This window comes from Bombina bombina, chromosome 3 (assembly GCF_027579735.1).
Source record: "Bombina bombina isolate aBomBom1 chromosome 3, aBomBom1.pri, whole genome shotgun sequence".
Lineage (NCBI taxonomy): Eukaryota > Metazoa > Chordata > Amphibia > Anura > Bombinatoridae > Bombina > Bombina bombina.
Window position 1 is genome coordinate 1077208190 of NC_069501.1, and position 23297 is coordinate 1077231486.

Genomic DNA, 23297 nt, shown 5'->3' on the forward strand with positions numbered 1-23297 from the left:
CATTGCCACCATATATGTGCCATAGACCCTTTCTTCCCACATCCCCTCCAGCATCTGTCGTCAGCATTGGGGTACATGTATCTCAAGCGCTCTGGCGTTAAATACCAACGCGTAATTAACTTGTGATTGAGTTCTAACATTTTTGGTGATGCCGAGGACTTGCGAGTGTTAAAAAATATGTTTTCCCATTCTTGCATAGATAAGGAGATCCCCAACTCCGCCTGCCAACTTCTAGTATATAGTGGAAGGGTAGTGTTCAATGTCTCCTCCAGTAGACATCTAGAAATGGACAGTGTACCCTTAGGGAGAGTTTCAGATAAGCATAACCTCTCAAATCTCGTTGGAGGCCTCAGCAAGGATGTTTTATGTTTAGAGTTATGGATCATGTAAATTTATTATTTTGTCATGATTGGAAAAGCTTTCCTCCTATATGCAAGCATTGTCTAGTCTAATGAGATCCAAGAGTGGTCTCTCCAGCTTGAGGAGGGCAAGTTACTTTTATAATACACCTAAAAAATAGGTTGGTCACTGACCATTTTGGTTAATAATTTTAAATTAGTTGTACTTATGTTTAATAGTAACATGACCATTTATATACTATAATGTACTAGTGATGTACTGGTGAGGCTTTGCATGACTATACCTTTTAAACCGTTTGACTGACCCACCAATGTGTAGACATTTGCTTTTGCCCATAATTACATTGTAACCTTGTTTTTGTATTTCCTCCCTGCTACTTGAGATGTGAGTACTTTAGTTGATAATGTATTGAGAGTGACCATAAACAACTGGAATAGTAGTGATAAAAACTGTTCATAACTCTATATATCGTTTGATGGTAATCTGTACACTATAGGGATAGTTAAATATATATAGCTGATTTTACAGTCCATTGTAAATTACAAAATTTTTATGTTATTAGCTAGTCAAACAGATTTCAGTTTAAGCTCCAAGTGAAAGGAATATATCCTGTTAAATCTAGTATTTTGTCATGATTGGATAGGCTTCCTTCCTACATACAACCATTGTCTAGTCTAACGAGACCCAAGAGTGGTCTCTCCAGCTTGAGGAGGGCAAGTTACCTTTATAATATACCTAAAAAAAGAGGTTGGGCATTGACCATGTAGGTTATTTATTTTCAAATTGGTTGTCTCTACGTCTAAAAGTATTTATTTGCTATAATGTACTAGTGCTGTACTGTTGTAGCTCTGCATGACTATATCTTTTGAACTTATTGACAGACCTACCAATATGTAGACATATGTTTATGTCCTTAATTACACTGTAACCTTGTTTTTGTTTACAAGTTTTATAACCTCAATAAAAAATATATAAAAAAAAAAAGTTAGATGTACTGTTCTAAAATATATGATCTTTTAAGTTCACTTATATGGAGAGGCACACGCCGCAGCCTGGGCGATCCACAGGAAGGGCCCAGCACACGTCCAGAGTTGCCGCCGCCACTCGCGCCCCCCAGGTCCCCCTTCTTCCCGCGCCACCCCTTCACAAGTCAAATATCAGCAATAAATTTTAAAAAAAGCAAAAAAATTAAAAAAGGATTGTTGTTTAGTAATGATTATTTTACAAAAATTAAAAAAGGATTGTTGTTTAGTAATGATTATTTTACAAATATTTTAGAAATCTCAATGTGTCCTTCCTGGTAAAATATTTTATAAATAAATAAAATAAATAAATAAATTTAAATGTTCCTATTGTTACAGTTAATGTACAAGATAAAGAACGTTCAAATGAAAGTGAAGTATCTTCAGATGTGAAAGATGAAATGATTAACAGCGATGACAATTGCGTAAGTTTTTTTCCCCCATAAATTTTGACACTCCTTTATAATTTCTGCCGCACCTTTAAAGGAGTAGTCTAGTCAAAATTAAGCTCTCATGATTCAAATACAGTATTTAATTGTAAGCAACTTTCTAATTTACTCCTATTATCAGCTTAGGTGCCGGACCATTTTTGGTTCAGAACGTGGGTAGCGCTTGCTGATTGGTGGCTACATTTAGACACCAATTAAGAAAGCGCTACCCAGGTGCTGAACCAAAAATGGGCCAGCTCCTATGCATCACATTCCTGCTTTTTAAATAAAGATAGCAAGAGAATGAAGAAACATTGATAATAGGAATCAATTAGAAAGTTGCTTAAAATTACATGCTCTGATTTATGAAAGTTTAATTTTGACTAGACTATCCCTTTAATAATTGATCTGCAATTTAAAAAAAATGTTAATGTTATAATAAAAGTTTGTCTGTTTAATTGTAGGAAACAGTGAGAAATTGGGGAGCAACATGGTGAGTTGTATCTGCTTTGATTATTAAAAGTGATCTATTTTCTTGTGCTGTTTTTATTCACAAGTTTTTAAATGATTATTTTATCTTTATTTTACCTGTTTTGGAATGTATTTTTAAGAAAATTGCTCATTCAAACCAGAGATATTTTTAGATTGTATACTTAATTTATACTTAATGGTACTGCTAATAAAACAGTCAAAAAGCTAAATAACGAGTTGAAAAGGACCTGGTAAGGTCTGTGACCTCAGATCAGACTTCATAGCCTTACAGCCATCTTAGCTTTATGCTCAGATCTCACAAGACCTGGCACTGCCACCCCTCTCAGGCTTATAGCCACACCAAACCTTGCACACCTAACTCTGGAGTCTCTGTCTGCTACATGCACATTTTATACATCAGATTAAATCCCCTGGTCAAGCAGCAACTGTCAGCTATATCTCCCACAACAGACTTGTCTTGTAGGCTCTCTTGTGGCTTTTTCTAGCTGGATGCAGTTTCTTCTGTCTGAGGTGTGTGCCTCTCAAACACCTCTACATGCAAGTGGAAGGTAAGAGATGGAGAGTGCAAGGCCTGGCAATTTCACTACATGGCAGTCAGGAATGTTACAAGCAGTGTGCCAGTGCATGCTGGGAAGGGGAGCAGCACTCCATGTAGTTATTTGACCTCCTTCTGTGCTCTCACAAGCTTTGATCAGCATATTCTTGTTTACATATACCTTACAGCCATTTGGTTTAAATACTGAATTGTCCCGTTCAATCCTGTAGACCTGAAAATAAAAGGGACATTAAATATTTTTCTTTCATGATTAAAGGGACAGTCTACAATCATCTTAAAGTCTTACTTTAAATTAAGCTGCAGATAGCCTCCTGCACCCTTTATATAACATGTAGCAGGAAGGGTAACACATTATTTTAAAGTGAATATGGTTTCTGGCCACTTTGAAATGACTGTCAAGCTCCGCCTCCTGATGAAATCGAGATCTTGGCTGCATATGGCATCCAATTACAAAAGGCTCACTAGTTGGATTCAACAGACTGTCAATGCTATTTAGCAGAGTGCCTTTATCCAACCCAGATCGTGATGTCATCAGTGGGCGGACCTTAGCAGCCATTTCAAAGTGGTCAGAAACAATATTAATTTTAAAATAACTTTTTTACTGTTCCTGCTACATGATATAGAAAGGGTGCAGGAGGCTATTTGCAACTTAATCTAAGGTAAAACTTTAAGATGAATAAGGTGTTTAATGTCCCTTTGAAGCAATTAGACATATGTCTTGCTTTGTGTACCTCCACTAATTGTCATTTCATTGTCACTCCCCTCTTACTTCAAAATATATAAAAAATTAACTAGACACAGTTGTAAATTTAATATCTAATGGTATAATTGCTATTGCTACAGTGTAGGAACCCATTTATTTTTTTTATTATTTTTTTTGCATGAACTTTTCCCTTTTTATTACAGATATTGTCAAAACAGTTATACAGAGACTAAATGATATGCTCATTTTTGCAGCAGAAGAAGACTCCTAAGCTCCAACTCAGATACTCTATCAGAAGATGATCTTCCCTCTTTTATGGATCTATCTCAAAGTAAGAATAAAAGTCTTATAAACAAATTCTTAGCATCTGGTTGTAATTACAGGTATTAGTCATCTGCACATAAAAGAGGGTAATTTATGTGTATTTCATTTTTAACAGATGTTCCTGTGCTGAAAAATACAAATTTTTCTTATGTTTGTGGGTCATGTCACAGTTCACCAATAGACTACTGGGAGCCTTTCTTCTCAGTAAGCTTCTCTCCCATAGGCCAGCTGTGTACATACATGCTGCACTTCCTGTTAGTTTCAAAATAAATATAAACAATCTTTCCGTGTCAAACAGCCGAAGTTGGTAATTCCCATGATAATGGCTTATAATGGCTGTCAATCACAGAAAACCAAAACAGGTTAATGGAGTGCTGCAAGTGTTGTCATTTGCTAATAAACGTATATATTGGTTTAAATCTGTACTGATGTTGCAACTGTTGATATATAGTAAATACAGGGAGTGCAGAATTATTAGGCAAGTTGTATTTTTGAGGATTAATTTTATTATTGAACAACAACCATGTTCTCAATGAACCCAAAAAACTCATTAATATCAAAGCTGAATAGTTTTGGAAGTAGTTTTTAGTTTGTTTTTAGTTTTAGCTATTTTAGGGGGATATCTGTGTGTGCAGGTGACTATTACTGTGCATAATTATTAGGCAACTTAACAAAAAACAAATATATACCCATTTCAATTATTTATTTTTACCAGTGAAACCAATATAACATCTCAACATTCACAAATATAAATTTCTGACATTCAAAAACAAAACAAAAACAAATCAGTGACCAATATAGCCACCTTTCTTTGCAAGGACACTCAAAAGCCTGCCATCCATGGATTCTGTCAGTGTTTTGATCTGTTCACCAACAACATTGCGTGCAGCAGCAACCACAGCCTCCCAGACACTGTTCAGAGAGGTGTACTGTTTTCCCTCCTTGTAAATCTCACATTTGATGATGGACCACAGGTTCTCAATGGGGTTCAGATCAGGTGAACAAGGAGGCCATGTCATTAGATTTTCTTCTTTTATATCCTTTCTTGCCAGCCACGCTGTGGAGTACTTGGACGCGTGTGATGGAGCATTGTCCTGCATGAAAATCATGTTTTTCTTGAAGGATGCAGACTTCTTCCTGTACCACTGCTTGAAGAAGGTGTCTTCCAGAAACTGGCAGTAGGACTGGGAGTTGAGCTTGACTCCATCCTCAACCCGAAAAGGCCCCACAAGCTCATCTTTGATGATACCAGCCCAAACCAGTACTCCACCTCCACCTTGCTGGCGTCTGAGTCGGACTGGAGCTCTCTGCCCTTTACCAATCCAGCCACGGGCCCATCCATCTGGCCCATCAAGACTCACTCTCATTTCATCAGTCCATAAAACCTTAGAAAAATCAGTCTTGAGATATTTCTTGGCCCAGTCTTGACGTTTCAGCTTGTGTGTCTTGTTCAGTGGTGGTCGTCTTTCAGCCTTTCTTACCTTGGCCATGTCTCTGAGTATTGCACACCTTGTGCTTTTGGGCACTCCAGTGATGTTGCAGCTCTGAAATATGGCCAAACTGGTGGCAAGTGGCATCTTGGCAGCTGCACGCTTGACTTTTCTCAGTTCATGGGCAGTTATTTTGCGCCTTGGTTTTTCCACACGCTTCTTGCGACCCTGTTGACTATTTTGAATGAAACGCTTGATTGTTCGATGATCACGCTTCAGAAGCTTTGCAATTTTAAGAGTGCTGCATCCCTCTGCAAGATATCTCACTATTTTTGACTTTTCTGAGCCTGTCAAGTCCTTCTTTTGACCCATTTTGCCAAAGGAAAGGAAGTTGCCTAATAATTATGCACACCTGATATAGGATGTTGATGTCATTAGACCACACCCCTTCTCATTACAGAGATGCACATCACCTAATATGCTTAATTGGTAGTAGGCTTTCGAGCCTATACAGCTTGGAGTAAGACAACATGCATAAAGAGGATGATGTGGTCAAAATACTCATTTGCCTAATAATTCTGCACTCCCTGTATGTTTTTTGTGTGTGTTTACATTTAATTGATGATGATCAAGTAGTCAATATCTTTTTTTTTTTTTTTTAATAATAAGGTTGTAGACAAACTTTTGTTGATAATCTGTGAAGGATTGTGATCACTAAAATAAATATTTTCCATGCATCATATGCATTAGTTTTCTGATGTCTGATCAAATCTTTTTTCCATTACTAAAATGGTGTTATCGTTTGGATTATGATAGCTCCGATGTTGGAAAAATCATATCACAAGCTAAAAAACAGACAACCCCAATGTGTTTAACTTCTGCAAGTGGTTAAAACACAGAGTAAAAGGACCACAAAACTATTTCAATTAACTATATAGGTGGAGAATATATATTTTTTTTATCAATAACTGTAATGCCTGCAAGCCATGCAATTCTGCTGTATAGTCCTTAAATGACAACTTACCCATCCAGTTTACATATACTGATGTGTACATTTCTGCAGTGTATTCATTATGATGCAGGGAGCCTGAGGTGTGCGAGCATGTGTGCGTGTGCAGTGTGATGTGGTGATGTCACATGATGAGGTGTGCGAGCATGTGTGTATGTGCAGTGTGAGGTGGTGAAGTTACAGGATGCAGGGAGCCTGAGGTGTGCCAGCATGTGTGTATGTGCAGTGTGAGGTGGTGAAGTTACAGGATGCAGGGAGCCTGAGGTGTGCGAGCATGTGTGCATGTGCAGTGTGATGTGGTGATGTCATGGGATGCAGGGAGCCTGAGGTGTGTGAGCATGTGTGCATGTGCAGTGTGAGGTGGTGAAGTTACAGGATGCAGGGAGCCTGAGGTGTGCGAGCATGTGTGCATGTGCAGTGTGAGGTGGTGAAGTTACAGGATGCAGGGAGCCTGAGGTGTGCGAGCATGTGTGCATGTGCAGTGTGAGGTGGTGAAGTTACAGGATGTAGGGAGCCTGAGGTGTGCGAGAATGTGTGCATGTGCAGTGTGAGGTGGTGAGTTACAGGATGCAGGGAGCCTGAGGTGTGCGAGCATGTGTGCATGTGCAGTGTGATGTGGTGATGTCATGGGATGCAGGGAGCCTGAGGTGTGCGAGCATGTGTGCATGTGCAGTGTGATGTGGTGATGTCATGGGATGCAGGGAGCCTGAGGTGTGCGAGCATGTGTGCATGTGCAGTGTGAGGTGGTGAAGTTACAGGATGCAGGGAGCCTGAGTTGCGTGAGCATGTGTGCATGTGCAGTGTGAGGTGGTGAAGTCACAGGATGCAGGGAGCCTGAGGTGTGTGAGCATGTGTGCATGTGCAGTGTGAGGTGGTGATGTCATGGGATGCAGGGAGCCTGAGGTGTGCGAGCATGTGTGCATGTGCAGTGTGAGGTGGTGAAGTTACAGGATGTAGGGAGCCTGAGGTGTGTGAGCATGTGTGCATGTGCAGTGTGAGGTGGTGAAGTTACAGGATGCAGGGAGCCTGAGGTGTGTGAGCATGTGTGCATGTGCAGTGTGATGTGGTGATGTCACAGGATGTAGGGAGCCTGAGGTGTGCGAGCATGTGTGCATGTGCAGTGTGAGGTGGTGATGTCATGGGATGTAGGGAGCCTGAGGTGTGCGAGCATGTGTGCATGTGCAGTGTGAGGTGGTGAAGTTACAGGATGCAGGGAGCCTGAGGTGTGTGAGCATGTGTGCATGTGCAGTGTGAGGTGGTGAAGTTACAGGATGCAGGGAGCCTGAGGTGTGCGAGCATGTGTGCATGTGCAGTGTGAGGTGGTGAGTTACAGGATGTAGGGAGCCTGAGGTGTGCGAGCATGTGTGCATGTGCAGTGTGAGGTGGTGAAGTTACAGGATGTAGGGAGCCTGAGGTGTGCCAGCATGTGCGCATGTGCAGTGTGATTTGGTAAAGTCACAGGATGCAGGGAGCCTGAGGTGTGCGAGCATGTGTGCATGTGCAGTGTGAGGTGGTGAAGTTACAGGATGCAGGGAGCCTGAGGTGTGCGAGCATGTGTGCATGTGCAGTGTGAGGTGGTGAAGTTAGAGGATGCAGGGAGCCTGAGGTGTGCGAGCATGTGTGCATGTGCAGTGTGAGGTGGTGAAGTCACAGGATTTAGGGAGCCTGAGGTGTGCGAGCATGTGTGCATGTGCAGTGTGAGGTGGTGAAGTTACAGGATGTAGGGAGCCTGAGGTGTGCGAGCATGTGTGCATGTGCAGTATGATGCGGTGATGTCATGGGATGCAGGGATCCTGAGGTGTACGAGCATGTGTGCATGTGCAGTGTGAGGTGGTGATGTCACAGGATGCAGGGAGCCTGAGGTGTGCGAGCATGTGTGCATGTGCAGTATGATGCGGTGATGTCATGGGATGCAGGGATCCTGAGGTGTACGAGCATGTGTGCATGTGCAGTGTGATGCGGTGATGTCATGGGATGCAGGGATCCTGAGGTGTACGAGCATGTGTGCATGTACAGTGTGATGCGGTGACGTCATGGGATGCAGGGATCCTGAGGTGTACGAGCATGTGTGCATGTGCAGTGTGATGCAGTGATGTCATGGGATGCAGGGAGCCTGTGTGCATGTGCAGTGTGAGGTGGTGAAGTTACAGGATGCAGGGAGCCTGAGGTGTGCGAGCATGTGTGCATGTGCAGTGTGAGGTGGTGAAGTTACAGGATGCAGGGAGCCTGAGGTGTGCAAGCATGTGTGCATGTGCAGTGTGAGGTGGTGAAGTTACAGGATGTAGGGAGCCTGAGGTGTGCGAGCATGTGTGCATGTGCAGTGTGATGTGGTGATGTCACAGGATGCAGGGAGCCTGAGGTGTGCAAGCATGTGTGCATGTGCAGTGTGAGGTGGTGAAGTTACAGGATGCAGGGAGCCTGAGGTGTGCGAGCATGTGTGCATGTGCAGTGTGAGGTGGTGAAGTTACAGGATGTAGGGAGCCTGAGGTGTGCCAGCATGTGCGCATGTGCAGTGTGATTTGGTAAAGTCACAGGATGCAGGGAGCCTGAGGTGTGCGAGCATGTGTGCATGTGCAGTGTGAGGTGGTGAAGTTACAGGATGTAGGGAGCCTGAGGTGTGCGAGCATGTGTGCATGTGCAGTGTGAGGTGGTGAAGTTACAGGATGTAGGGAGCCTGAGGTGTGCGAGCATGTGTGCATGTGCAGTGTGAGATGGTGATGTCACAGGATGCAGGGAGCCTGAGGTGTGCGAGCATGTGTGCATGTGCAGTATGATGCGGTGATGTCATGGGATGCAGGGATCCTGAGGTGTACGAGCATGTGTGCATGTGCAGTGTGATGCGGTGATGTCATGGGATGCAGGGATCCTGAGGTGTACGAGCATGTGTGCATGTACAGTGTGATGCGGTGACGTCATGGGATGCAGGGATCCTGAGGTGTACGAGCATGTGTGCATGTGCAGTGTGATGCGGTGATGTCATGGGATGCAGGGAGCCTGTGTGCATGTGCAGTGTGAGGTGGTGAAGTTACAGGATGCAGGGAGCCTGAGGTGTGCGAGCATGTGTGCATGTGCAGTGTGAGGTGGTGAAGTTACAGGATGCAGGGAGCCTGAGGTGTACGAGCATGTGTGCATGTGCAGTGTGATGCAATGACGTCATGGGATGCAGGGAGCCTGAGGTGTGCGAGAATGTGTGCATGTGCAGTGTGATGTGGTGATGTCACAGGATGCAGGGAGCCTGAGGTGTGTGAGCATGTGTGCATGTGCAGTGTGAGGTGGTGAAGTCACAGGATGAAAGGAGCCTGAGGTGTGCGAGCATGTGTGCATGTGCAGTGTGAGGTGGTGAAGTCACAGGATGAAAGGAGCCTGAGGTGTGCGAGCATGTGTGCATGTGCAGTGTGAGGTGGTGATGTCACAGGATGCAGGGAGCCTGAGGTGTGCGAGCATGTGTGCATGTGCAGTGTGATGCGGTGACGTCATGGGATGCAGGGATCCTGAGGTGTACGAGCATGTGTGCATGTGCAGTGTGATGCGGTGATGTCATGGGATGCAGGGAGCCTGAGGTGTGCGAGCATGTGTGCATGTACAGTGTGATGCGGTGACGTCATGGGATGCAGGGATCCTGAGGTGTACGAGCATGTGCGCATGTGCAGTGTGATGCGGCGATGTCATGGGATGCAGGGAGCCTGAGGTGTGCGAGCATGTGTGCATGTGCAGTGTGAGGTGGTGAAGTTACAGGATGCAGGGAGCCTGAGGTGTGCGAGCATGTGTGCATGTGCAGTGTGAGGTGGTAATGTCACAGGATGCAGGGAGCCTGAGATGTGCGAGCATGTGTGCATGTGCAGTGTGAGGTGGTGAAGTCACAGGATGCAGGGAGCCTGAGGTGTGCGAGCATGTGTGCATGTGCAGTGTGATGTGCTGATGTCATGGGATGCAGGGAGCCTGAGGTGTGCAAGCATGTGTGCATGTGCAGTGTGATGCGGTGACGTCATAGGATACTGGGAGCCTGAGGTGTGCGAGCATGTGTGCATGTACAGTGTGATGCGGTGACGTCATGGGATGCAGGGATCCTGAGGTGTACGAGCATGTGTGCATGTGCAGTGTGATGCGGTGATGTCATGGGATGCAGGGAGCCTGAGGTGTGCGAGCATGTGTGCATGTGCAGTGTGAGGTGGTGAAGTTACAGGATGCAGGGAGCCTGAGGTGTACGAGCATGTGTGCATGTGCAGTGTGATGCAGTGACGTCATGGGATGCAGGGAGCCTGAGGTGTGCGAGCATGTGTGCATGTGCAGTGTGAGGTGGTGAAGTTACAGGATGTATGGAGCCTGAGGTGTGCGAGCATGTGTGCATGTGCAGTGTGATGTGGTGATGTCACAGGATGTAGGGAGCCTGAGGTGTGCGAGCATGTGTGCATGTGCAGTGTGAGGTGGTGAAGTTACAAGATGCAGGGAGCCTGAGGTGTGCGAGCATGTGTGCATGTGCAGTGTGAGGTGGTGATGTTACAGGATGCAGGGAGCCTGAGGTGTGCGAGCATGTGTGCATGTGCAGTGTGATGCGGTGATGTCACGGAATGCAGGGAGCCTGAGGTGTGCGAGCATGTGTGTATGTGCAGTGTGAGGTGGTGAAGTTACAAGATGCAGGGAGCCTGAGGTGTGCGAGCATGTGTGCATGTGCAGTGTGAGGTGGTGAAGTTACAGGATGCAGGGAGCCTGAGGTGTGCGAGCATGTGTGCATGTGCAGTGTGATGTGGTGATGTCACAGGATGTAGGGAGCCTGAGGTGTGTGAGCATGTGTGCATGTGCAGTGTGATGTGGTGATGTCACAGGATGTAGGGAGCCTGAGGTGTGCGAGCATGTGTGCATGTGCAGTGTGAGGTGGTGAAGTTACAAGATGCAGGGAGCCTGAGGTGTGCGAGCATGTGTGCATGTGCAGTGTGAGGTGGTGATGTTACAGGATGCAGGGAGCCTGAGGTGTGCGAGCATGTGTGCATGTGCAGTGTGATGCGGTGATGTCACGGAATGCAGGGAGCCTGAGGTGTGCGAGCATGTGTGTATGTGCAGTGTGAGGTGGTGAAGTTACAAGATGCAGGGAGCCTGAGGTGTGCGAGCATGTGTGCATGTGCAGTGTGAGGTGGTGAAGTTACAGGATGCAGGGAGCCTGAGGTGTGCGAGCATGTGTGCATGTGCAGTGTGATGTGGTGATGTCACAGGATGTAGGGGGCCTGAGGTGTGCGAGCATGTGTGCATGTGCAGTGTGAGGTGGTGATGTCACAGGATGCAGGGAGCCTGAGGTGTGTGAGCATGTGTGCATGTGCAGTGTGAGGTGGTGAAGTTACAGGATGCAGGGAGCCTGAGGTGTGCCAGCATGTGTGCATGTGCAGTGTGAGGTGGTGATGTCACAGGATGCAGGGAGCCTGAGGTGTACGAGCATGTGTGCATGTGTGCATGTGCAGTGTGATGTGGTGATGTCACAGGATGTAGGGAGCCTGAGGTGTGCAAGCATGTGTGCATGTGCAGTGTGAGGTGGTGATGTCACAGGATGCAGGGAGCCTGAGGTGTGCGAGCATGTGTGCATGTGCAGTGTGAGGTGGTGAAGTTACAGGATGCAGGGAGCCTGAGGTGTGCGAGCATGTGTGCATGTGCAGTGTGAGGTGGTGAAGTTACAGGATGCAGGGAGCCTGAGGTGTGTGAGCATGTGTGCATGTGCAGTGTGAGGTGGTGAAGTTACAGGATGCAGGGAGCCTGAGGTGTGCGAGCATGTGTGCATGTGCAGTGTGATGCGGTGATGTCATGGGATGCAGGGAGCCTGAGGTGTACGAGCATGTGTGCATGTGCAGTGTGAGGTGGTGAAGTTACAGGATGCAGGGAGCCTGAGGTGTGCGAGCATGTGTGCATGTGCAGTGTGAGGTGGTGAAGTTACAGGATGTAGGGAGCCTGAGGTGTGCCAGCATGTGCGCATGTGCAGTGTGATTTGGTAAAGTCACAGGATGCAGGGAGCCTGAGGTGTGCGAGCATGTGTGCATGTGCAGTGTGAGGTGGTGAAGTTACAGGATGTAGGGAGCCTGAGGTGTGCGAGCATGTGTGCATGTGCAGTGTGAGGTGGTGAAGTTACAGGATGTAGGGAGCCTGAGGTGTGCCAGCATGTGTGCATGTGCAGTGTGAGATGGTGATGTCACAGGATGCAGGGAGCCTGAGGTGTGCGAGCATGTGTGCATGTGCAGTATGATGCGGTGATGTCATGGGATGCAGGGATCCTGAGGTGTACGAGCATGTGTGCATGTGCAGTGTGATGCGGTGATGTCATGGGATGCAGGGATCCTGAGGTGTACGAGCATGTGTGCATGTACAGTGTGATGCGGTGACGTCATGGGATGCAGGGATCCTGAGGTGTACGAGCATGTGTGCATGTGCAGTGTGATGCGGTGATGTCATGGGATGCAGGGAGCCTGTGTGCATGTGCAGTGTGAGGTGGTGAAGTTACAGGATGCAGGGAGCCTGAGGTGTGCGAGCATGTGTGCATGTGCAGTGTGAGGTGGTGAAGTTACAGGATGCAGGGAGCCTGAGGTGTACGAGCATGTGTGCATGTGCAGTGTGATGCAATGACGTCATGGGATACAGGGAGCCTGAGGTGTGCGAGAATGTGTGCATGTGCAGTGTGATGTGGTGATGTCACAGGATGCAGGGAGCCTGAGGTGTGTGAGCATGTGTGCATGTGCAGTGTGAGGTGGTGAAGTCACAGGATGAAAGGAGCCTGAGGTGTGCGAGCATGTGTGCATGTGCAGTGTGAGGTGGTGAAGTCACAGGATGAAAGGAGCCTGAGGTGTGCGAGCATGTGTGCATGTGCAGTGTGAGGTGGTGATGTCACAGGATGCAGGAATCCTGAGGTGTACGAGCATGTGTGCATGTGCAGTGTGATGCGGTGATGTCATGGGATGCAGGGAGCCTGAGGTGTGCGAGCATGTGTGCATGTACAGTGTGAGGTGGTGAAGTCACAGGATGAAAGGAGCCTGAGGTGTGCGAGCATGTGTGCATGTGCAGTGTGAGGTGGTGAAGTCACAGGATGAAAGGAGCCTGAGGTGTGCGAGCATGTGTGCATGTGCAGTGTGATGCGGTGACGTCATGGGATGCAGGAATCCTGAGGTGTACGAGCATGTGTGCATGTGCAGTGTGATGCGGTGATGTCATGGGATGCAGGGAGCCTGAGGTGTGCGAGCATGTGTGCATGTACAGTGTGATGCGGTGACGTCATGGGATGCAGGGATCCTGAGGTGTACGAGCATGTGCGCATGTGCAGTGTGATGCGGCGATGTCATGGGATGCAGGGAGCCTGAGGTGTGCGAGCATGTGTGCATGTGCAGTGTGAGGTGGTGAAGTTACAGGATGCAGGGAGCCTGAGGTGTGCGAGCATGTGTGCATGTGCAGTGTGAGGTGGTAATGTCACAGGATGCAGGGAGCCTGAGGTGTGCGAGCATGTGTGCATGTGCAGTGTGAGGTGGTGAAGTCACAGGATGCAGGGAGCCTAAGGTGTGCGAGCATGTGTGCATGTGCAGTGTGATGTGCTGATGTCATGGGATGCAGGGAGCCTGAGGTGTGCAAGCATGTGTGCATGTGCAGTGTGATGCGGTGACGTCATAGGATACTGGGAGCCTGAGGTGTGCGAGCATGTGTGCATGTACAGTGTGATGTGGTGACGTCATGGGATGCAGGGATCCTGAGGTGTACGAGCATGTGTGCATGTGCAGTGTGATGCGGTGATGTCATGGGATGCAGGGAGCCTGAGGTGTGCGAGCATGTGTGCATGTGCAGTGTGAGGTGGTGAAGTTACAGGATGTAGGGAGCCTGAGGTGTGCGAGCATGTGTGCATGTGCAGTGTGATGTGGTGATGTCACAGGATGTAGGGAGCCTGAGGTGTGCGAGCATGTGTGCATGTGCAGTGTGAGGTGGTGATGTTACAGGATGCAGGGAGCCTGAGGTGTGCGAGCATGTGTGCATGTGCAGTGTGATGCGGTGATGTCACGGAATGCAGGGAGCCTGAGGTGTGCGAGCATGTGTGTATGTGCAGTGTGAGGTGGTGAAGTTACAAGATGCAGGGAGCCTGAGGTGTGCGAGCATGTGTGCATGTGCAGTGTGAGGTGGTGAAGTTACAGGATGCAGGGAGCCTGAGGTGTGCGAGCATGTGTGCATGTGCAGTGTGATGTGGTGATGTCACAGGATGTAGGGAGCCTGAGGTGTGCGAGCATGTGTGCATGTGCAGTGTGAGGTGGTGATGTCACAGGATGCAGGGAGCCTGAAGTGTGTGAGCATGTGTGCATGTGCAGTGTGAGGTGGTGAAGTCACAGGATGCAGGGAGCCTGAGGTGTGCGAGCATGTGTGCATGTGCAGTGTGAGGTGGTGAAGTCACAGGATGCAGGGAGCCTGAGGTGTGCGAGCATGTGTGCATGTGCAGTGTGAGGTGGTGAAGTTACAGGATGCAGGGAGCCTGAGGTGTGCGAGCATGTGTGCATGTGCAGTGTGAGGTGGTGAAGTTACAGGATGCAGGGAGCCTGAGGTGTGCGAGCATGTGTGCATGTGCAGTGTGATGCGGTGATGTCATGGGATGCAGGGAGCCTGAGGTGTGTGAGCATGTGTGCATGTGCAGTGTGAGGTGGTGAGTTACAGGATGTAGGGAGCCTGAGGTGTGCGAGCATGTGTGCATGTGCAGTGTGAGGTGGTGAAGTTACAGGATGTAGGGATCCTGAGGTGTGCGAGCATGTGTGCATGTGCAGTGTGAGGTGGTGATGTCACAGGATGCAGGGAGCCTGAGGTGTGCGAGCATGTGTGCATGTGCAGTGTGAGGTGGTGATGTCATGGGATGCAGGGAGCCTGAGGTGTGCGAGCATGTGTGCATGTGCAGTGTGAGGTGGTGAAGTCACAGGATGCAGGGAGCCTGAGGTGTGCGAGCATGTGTGCATGTGCAGTGTGAGATGGTGAAGTTACAGGATGTAGGGAGCCTGAGGTGTGCGAGCATGTGTGCATGTGCAGTGTGAGGTGGTGAAGTTACAGGATGTAGGGAGCCTGAGGTGTGCGAGCATGTGTGCATGTGCAGTGTGATGTGGTGAAGTCACAGGATGCAGGGAGCCTGAGGTGTGCGAGCATGTGTGCATGTGCAGTGTGATGTGGTGAAGTTACAGGATGCAGGGAGCCTGAGGTGTGCGAGCATGTGTGCATGTGCAGTGTGAGATGGTGAAGTTACAGGATGCAGGGAGCCTGAGGTGTGCGAGCATGTGTGCATGTGCAGTGTGAGATGGTGAAGTTACAGGATGCAGGGAGCCTGAGGTGTGCGAGCATGTGTGCATGTGCAGTGTGATGCGGTGATGTCATGGGATGCAGGGAGCCTGAGGTGTGCGAGCATGTGTGCATGTGCAGTGTGAGGTGGTGAAGTTACAGGATGCAGGGAGCCTGAGGTGTGCGAGCATGTGTGTATGTGCAGTGTGAGGTGGTGAAGTTACAGGATGCAGGGAGCCTGAGGTGTGCGAGCATGTGTGCATGTGCAGTGTGATGCGGTGACGTCATGGGATGCAGGGATCCTGAGGTGTACGAGCATGTGTGCATGTGCAGTGTGATGCGGTGATGTCATGGGATGCAGGGAGCCTGAAGTGTGCGAGCATGTGTGCATGTACAGTGTGATGCGGTGACGTCATGGGATGCAGGGATCCTGAGGTGTACGAGCATGTGTGCATGTGCAGTGTGATGCGGTGATGTCATGGGATGCAGGGAGCCTGAGGTGTGCGAGCATGTGTGCATGTGCAGTGTGAGGTGGTGAAGTTACAGGATGCAGGGAGCCTGAGGTGTGCAAGCATGTGTGCATGTGCAGTGTGAGGTGGTAATGTCACAGGATGCAGGGAGCCTGAGGTGTGCGAGCATGTGTGCATGTGCAGTGTGAGGTGGTGAAGTCACAGGATGCAGGGAGCCTGAGGTGTGCGAGCATGTGTGCATGTGCAGTGTGATGTGCTGATGTCATGGGATGCAGGGAGCCTGAGGTGTGCAAGCATGTGTGCATGTGCAGTGTGATGCAGTGACGTCATGGGATGCAGGGAGCCTGAGGTGTGCGAGCATGTGTGCATGTGCAGTGTGATGTGGTGATGTCACAGGATGTAGGGAGCCTGAGGTGTGCGAGCATGTGTGCATGTGCAGTGTGAGGTGGTGAAGTCACAGGATGCAGGGAGCCTGAGGTGTGCGAGCATGTGTGCATGTGCAGTGTGAGGTGGTGAAGTTACAGGATGCAGGGAGCCTGAGGTGTGCCAGCATGTGTGCATGTGCAGTGTGAGGTGGTGATGTCACAGGATGCAGGGAGCCTGAGGTGTGCGAGCATGTGTGCATGTGCAGTGTGAGGTGGTGAAGTTATAGGATGCAGGGAGCCTGAGGTGTGCCAGCATGTGTGCATGTGCAGTGTGAGGTGGTGATGTCACAGGATGCAGGGAGCCTGAGGTGTGCGAGCATGTGTGCATGTGCAGTGTGAGGTGGTGAAGTCACAGGATGTAGGGAGCCTGAGGTGTGCGAGCATGTGTGTATGTGCAGTGTGAGGTGGTGAAGTTACAGGATGCAGGGAGCCTGAGGTGTGCGAGCATGTGTGCATGTGCAGTGTGAGGTGGTGAAGTCACAGGATGCAGGGAGCCTGAGGTGTGCGAGCATGTGTGCATGTGCAGTGTGAGGTGGTGAAGTTACAGGATGCAGGGAGCCTGAGGTGTGCGAGCATGTGTGCATGTGCAGTGTGAGCTGGTGAAGTCACAGGATGCAGGGAGCCTGAGGTGTGCGAGCATGTGTGCATGTGCAGTGTGAGGTGGTGAAGTTACAAGATGCAGGGAGCCTGAGGTGTGCGAGCATGTGTGCATGTGCAGTGTGAGGTGGTGAAGTTACAGGATGCAGGGAGCCTGAGGTGTGCAAGCATGTGTGCATGTGCAGTGTGAGGTGGTGAAGTTACAGGATGCAGGGAGCCTGAGGTGTGCAAGCATGTGCGCATGTGCAGTGTGAGGTGGTGAAGTTACAGGATGCAGGGAGCCTGAGGTGTGCAAGCATGTGTGCATGTGCAGTGTGAGGTGGTGAGTTACAGGATGTAGGGAGCCTGAGGTGTGCGAGCATGTGTGCATGTGCAGTGTGAGGTGGTGAGTTACAGGATGTAGGGAGCCTGAGGTGTGTGAGCATGTGTGCATGTGCAGTGTGAGGTGGTGAGTTACAGGATGTAGGGAGCCTGAGGTGTGTGAGCATGTGTGCATGTGCAGTGTGATGCGGTGATGTCATGGGATGCAGGGAGCCTGAGGTGTGACAGCATGTGTGCATGTGCAGTGTGAGGTGGTGAGTTACAGGATGCAGGGAGCCTGAGGTGTGCGAGCATGTGTGCATGTGCAGTGTGAGGTGTTGAAGTTACAGGATGTAGGGAGCCTGAGGTGTGCGAGCATGTGTGCATGTGCAGTGTGATGCAGTGACGTCATGGGATGCAGGGAGCCTGAGGTGTGCGAGCATGTGTGCATGTGCAGTGTGAGGTGGTGAAGTTACAGGATGTAGGGAGCCTGAGGTGTGCGAGCATGTGTGCATGTGCAGTGTGAGGTGGTGAAGTTACAGGATGCAGGGAGCCTGAGGTGTGCGAGCATGTGTGCATGTGCAGTGTGAGGTGGTGAGTTACAGAATGTAGGGAGCCTGAGGTGTGCGAGCATGTGTGCATGTGCAGTGTGAGGTGGTGAAGTTACAGGATGCAGGGAGCCTGAGGTGTGCAAGCATGTGTGCATGTGCAGTGTGAGGTGGTGAAGTTACAGGATGCAGGGAGCCTGAGGTGTGCGAGCATGTGTGCATGTGCAATGTGAGATGGTGAAGTTACAGGATGCAGGGAGCCTGAGGTGTGCGAGCATGTGTGCATGTGCAGTGTGAGGTGGTGAAGTTACAGGATGCAGGGAGCCTGAGGTGTACAAGCATGTGTGCATGTGCAGTGTGAGGTGGTGAAGTCACAGGATGCAGGGAGCCTGAGGTGTGCGAGCATGTGTGCATGTGCAGTGTGAGGTGGTGAAGTTACAGGATGCAGGGAGCCTGAGGTGTGCGAGCATGTGTGCATGTGCAGTGTGAGGTGGTGAGTTACAGGATGTAGGGAGCCTGAGGTGTGCGAGCATGTGTGCATGTGCAGTGTGAGGTGGTGAAGTTACAGGATGCAGGGAGCCTGAGGTGTGCAAGCATGTGTCCATGTGCAGTGTGAGGTGGTGAAGTTACAGGATGCAGGGAGCCTGAGGTGTGCGAGCATGTGTGCATGTGCAATGTGAGATGGTGAAGTTACAGGATGCAGGGAGCCTGAGGTGTGCGAGCATGTGTGCATGTGCAGTGTGAGGTGGTGAAGTTACAGGATGCAGGGAGCCTGAGGTGTACGAGCATGTGTGCATGTGCAGTGTGAGGTGGTGAAGTCACAGGATGCAGGGAGCCTGAGGTGTGCGAGCATGTGTGCATGTGCAGTGTGAGGTGGTGAAGTTACAGGATGCAGGGAGCCTGAGGTGTGCGAGCATGTGTGCATGTGCAGTGTGAGGTGGTGAGTTACAGGATGTAGGGAGCCTGAGGTGTGTGAGCATGTGTGCATGTGCAGTGTGAGGTGGTGAAGTTACAGGATGCAGGGAGCCTGAGGTGTGTGAGCATGTGTGCATGTGCAGTGTGAGGTGGTGATGTCACAGGATGCAGGGAGCCTGAGGTGTGCGAGCATGTGTGCATGTGCAGTGTGAGGTGGTGAAGTCACAGGATGCAGGGAGCCTGAGGTGTGCGAGCATGTGTGCATGTGCAGTGTGAGGTGGTGAAGTCACAGGATGCAGGGAGCCTGAGGTGTGCAAGCATGTGTGCATGTGCAGTGTGAGGTGGGAAAGTCACAGGATGCAGGGAGCCTGAGGTGTGCGAGCATGTGTGCATGTGCAGTGTGAGGTGGTGAAGTTACAGGATGTAGGGAGCCTGAGGTGTGCGAGCATGTGTGCATGTGCAGTGTGAGGTGGTGATGTCACAGGATGCAGGGAGCCTGAGGCGTGCGAGCATGTGTGCATGTGCAGTGTGAGGTGGTGATGTCATGGGATGCAGGGAGCCTGAGGTGTGCGAGCATGTGTGCATGTGCAGTGTGAGGTGGTGATGTCATGGGATGCAGGGAGCCTGAGGTGTGCAAGCATGTGTGCATGTGCAGTGTGAGGTGGTAAAGTCACAGGATGCAGGGAGCCTGAGGTGTGCGAGCATGTGTGCATGTGCAGTGTGAGGTGGTGAAGTTACAGGATGCAGGGAGCCTGAGGTGTGCGAGCATGTGTGCATGTGCAGTGTGAGGTGGTGAAGTCACAGGATGCAGGGAGCCTGAGGTGTGCGAGCATGTGTGCATGTGCAGTGTGATGCGGTGATGTCATGGGATGCAGGGAGCCTGAGGTGTGCGAGCATGTGTGCATGTGCAGTGTGAGGTGGTGAAGTTACAGGATGCAGGGAGCCTGAGGTGTGCGAGCATGTGTGCATGTGCAGTGTGAGGTGGTGAAGTTACAGGATGCAGGGAGCCTGAGGTGTACGAGCATGTGTGCATGTGCAGTGTGAGGTGGTGAAGTTACAGGATGCAGGGAGCCTGAGGTGTGCGAGCATGTGTGCATGTGCAGTGTGAGGTGGTGAAGTTACAGGATGCAGGGAGCCTGAGGTGTGCGAGCATGTGTGCATGTGCAGTGTGAGGTGGTGATGTCATGGGATGCAGGGAGCCTGAGGTGTGTGAGCATGTGTGCATGTGCAGTGTGAGGTGGTGAAGTTACAGGATGTAGGGAGCCTGAGGTGTGTGAGCATGTGTGCATGTGCAGTGTGAGGTGGTGAAGTTACAGGATGCAGGGAGCCTGAGGTGTGTGAGCATGTGTGCATGTGCAGTGTGAGGTGGTGAAGTCACAGGATGCAGGGAGCCTGAGGTGTGCCAGCATGTGTGCATGTGCAGTGTGAGGTGGTGAGTTACAGGATGCAGGGAGCCTGAGGTGTGCGAGCATGTGTGCATGTGCAGTGTGAGGTGGTTATGTCATGGGATGCAGGGAGCCTGAGGTGTGTGAGCATGTGTGCATGTGCAGTGTGAGGTGGTGAAGTTACAGGATGCAGGGAGCCTGAGGTGTGCGAGCATGTGTGCATGTGCAGTGTGAGGTGGTGAGTTACAGGATGCAGGGAGCCTGAGGTGTGCGAGCATGTGTGCATGTGCAGAATGAGGTGGTGATGTCATGGGATGCAGGGAGCCTGAGGTGTGCGAGCATGTGTGCATGTGCAGTGTGAGGTGGTGAAGTTACAGGATGCAGGGAGCCTGAGGTGTGCGAGCATGTGTGCATGTGCAGTGTGAGGTGGTGATGTCATGGGATGCAGGGAGCCTGAGGTTTGCGAGCATGTGTGCATGTGCAGTGTGAGGTGGTGAGTTACAGGATGCAGGGAGCCTGAGGTGTGTGAGCATGTGTGCATGTGCAGTGTGAGGTGGTGAGTTACAGGATGTAGGGAGCCTGAGGTGTGCGAGCATGTGTGCATGTGCAGTGTGAGGTGGTGAAGTTACAAGATGCAGGGAGCCTGAGGTGTGCAAGCATGTGTGCATGTGCAGTGTGATGTGGTGATGTCATGGGATGCAGGGAGCCTGAGGTGTGTGAGCATGTGTGCATGTGCAGTGTGAGGTGGTGAAGTTACAAGATGCAGGGAGCCTGAGGTGTGTGAGCATGTGTGCATGTGCAGTGTGAGGTGGTGAAGTTACAAGATGCAGGGAGCCTGAGGTGTGCGAGCATGTGTGCATGTGCAGTGTGAGGTGGTGAAGTTACAGGATGTAGGGAGCCTGAGGTGTGCGAGCATGTGTGCATGTGCAGTGTGAGGTGGTGAAGTTACAGGATGCAGGGATCCTGAGGTGTGCGAGCATGTGTGCATGTGCAGTGTGAGGTGGTGATGTCATGGGATGCAGGGAGCCTGAGGTGTGTGAGCATGTGTGCATGTGCAGTGTGAGGTGGTGACGTCATGGGATGCAGGGATCCTGAGGTGTACGAGCATGTGTGCATGTGCAGTGTGATGCGGTGACGTCATGGGATGCAGGGATCCTGAGGTGTACGAGCATGTGTGCATGTGCAGTGTGATGCGGTGATGTCATGGGATGCAGGGAGCCTGAGGTGTGCGAGCATGTGTGCATGTGCAGTGTGAGGTGGTGAAGTTACAGGATGTAGGGAGCCTGAGGTGTGCGAGCATGTGTGCATGTGCAGTGTGAGGTGGTGAAGTTACAGGATGCAGGGAGCCTGAGGTGTGCGAGCATGTGTGCATGTGCAGTGTGAGGTGGTGAAGTTACAGGATGCAGGGAGCCTGAGGTGTGTGAGCATGTGTGCATGTGCAGTGTGAGGTGGTGAAGTTACAAGATGCAGGGAGCCTGAGGTGTGTGAGCATGTGTGCATGTGCAGTGTGAGGTGGTGAAGTTACAAGATGCAGGGAGCCTGAGGTGTGCGAGCATGTGTGCATGTGCAGTGTGAGGTGGTGAAGTTACAGGATGTAGGGAGCCTGAGGTGTGCGAGCATGTGTGCATGTGCAGTGTGAGGTGGTGAAGTTACAGGATGCAGGGATCCTGAGGTGTGCGAGCATGTGTGCATGTGCAGTGTGAGGTGGTGAAGTTACGGGATGCAGGGAGCCTGAGGTGTGTGAGCATGTGTGCATGTGCAGTGTGAGGTGGTGACGTCATGGGATGCAGGGATCCTGAGGTGTACGAGCATGTGTGCATGTGCAGTGTGATGCGGTGACGTCATGGGATGCAGGGATCCTGAGGTGTACGAGCATGTGTGCATGTGCAGTGTGATGCGGTGATGTCATGGGATGCAGGGAGCCTGAGGTGTGCGAGCATGTGTGCATGTGCAGTGTGAGGTGGTGAAGTTACAGGATGTAGGGAGCCTGAGGTGTGCGAGCATGTGTGCATGTGCAGTGTGAGGTGGTGAAGTTACAGGATGCAGGGAGCCTGAGGTGTGTGAGCATGTGTGCATGTGCAGTGTGAGGTGGTGATGTCACAGGATGCAGGGAGCCTGAGGTGTGCCAGCATGTGTGCATGTGCAGTGTGAGGTGGTGAAGTTACAGGATGCAGGGAGCCTGAGGTGTGTGAGCATGTGTGCATGTGCAGTGTGAGGTGGTGAAGTTACAGGATGTAGTGAGCCTGAGGTGTGCGAGCATGTGTGCATGTGCAGTGTGAGGTGGTGAAGTTACAAGATGCAGGGAGCCTGAGGTGTGTGAGCATGTGTGCATGTGCAGTGTGAGGTGGTGAAGTTACAGGATGCAGGGAGCCTGAGGTGTGTGCGAGCATGTGTGCATGTGCAGTGTGAGGTGGTGAAGTCACAGGATGCAGGGAGCCTGAGGTGTGCGAGCATGTGTGCATGTGCAGTGTGAGGATGGTGAAGTTACAAGGATTGCAGGGAGCCTGAGGGTGCGAGCATGTGTGCATGTGCAGTGTGAGGTGGTGAAGTTACAGGATGCAGGGAGCCTGAGTGTGCGAGCTATGTGTGCATGTGCAGTGTGAAGGTGGTGAAGTTACAGGGATGTAGGAGCCTGAGGTGTGCCGAGCATGTGTGCATGTGCAGTGTGAGGTGGTGAATGTCACAGGATTCAGGGAGCCTGAGGTGTGTGAGCATGTGGGCATGTGCAGTGTAGTTGGGGTGAAGTTACAGGAGTGCAGGGAGCCTGAGGTGTGCTGAGCATGTGTGCATGTGCAGTGTGAGGTGGTGAAGTTACAGGATGCAGGGAGCCTGAGGTGTGCGAGCATCCGGTGCATGTGCAGTGTGAGGTGGGAAGTCACAGGATGCAGGGAGCCTGAGGTTTGCGAGCAGTGTGCATGTGCAGTGTGAGGTGGTGAAGTTACAGATGTCAGGGAGCCTGAGTGTGCGAGCATGGTGCATGTGCAAGTGTGAGGTGGGTGATGTCAGGGATGCAGGGAGCCTGAGTGTGTGAGCAAGTGTGCATGTGCAGTGTGAGGTGGTGAGTTACAGGAT

At 50.5% G+C, this 23297-nt stretch overlaps 1 protein-coding gene across 2 annotated transcripts in view; it reads left to right on the forward strand.

Moving 5' to 3' along the window:
* PHF11 (PHD finger protein 11) overlaps positions 1-23297 on the forward strand; it is a 589089-nt gene that overhangs the window by 269832 nt on the left and 295960 nt on the right. For both annotated transcript variants that reach the window (XM_053708365.1, XM_053708366.1), the window contains exons 8-10: positions 1722-1807; positions 2275-2303; positions 3816-3892. In XM_053708365.1, the coding sequence (XP_053564340.1) occupies positions 1722-1807; positions 2275-2303; positions 3816-3892 (192 nt within the window). The remainder of the gene's footprint in view (positions 1-1721; positions 1808-2274; positions 2304-3815; positions 3893-23297) is intronic.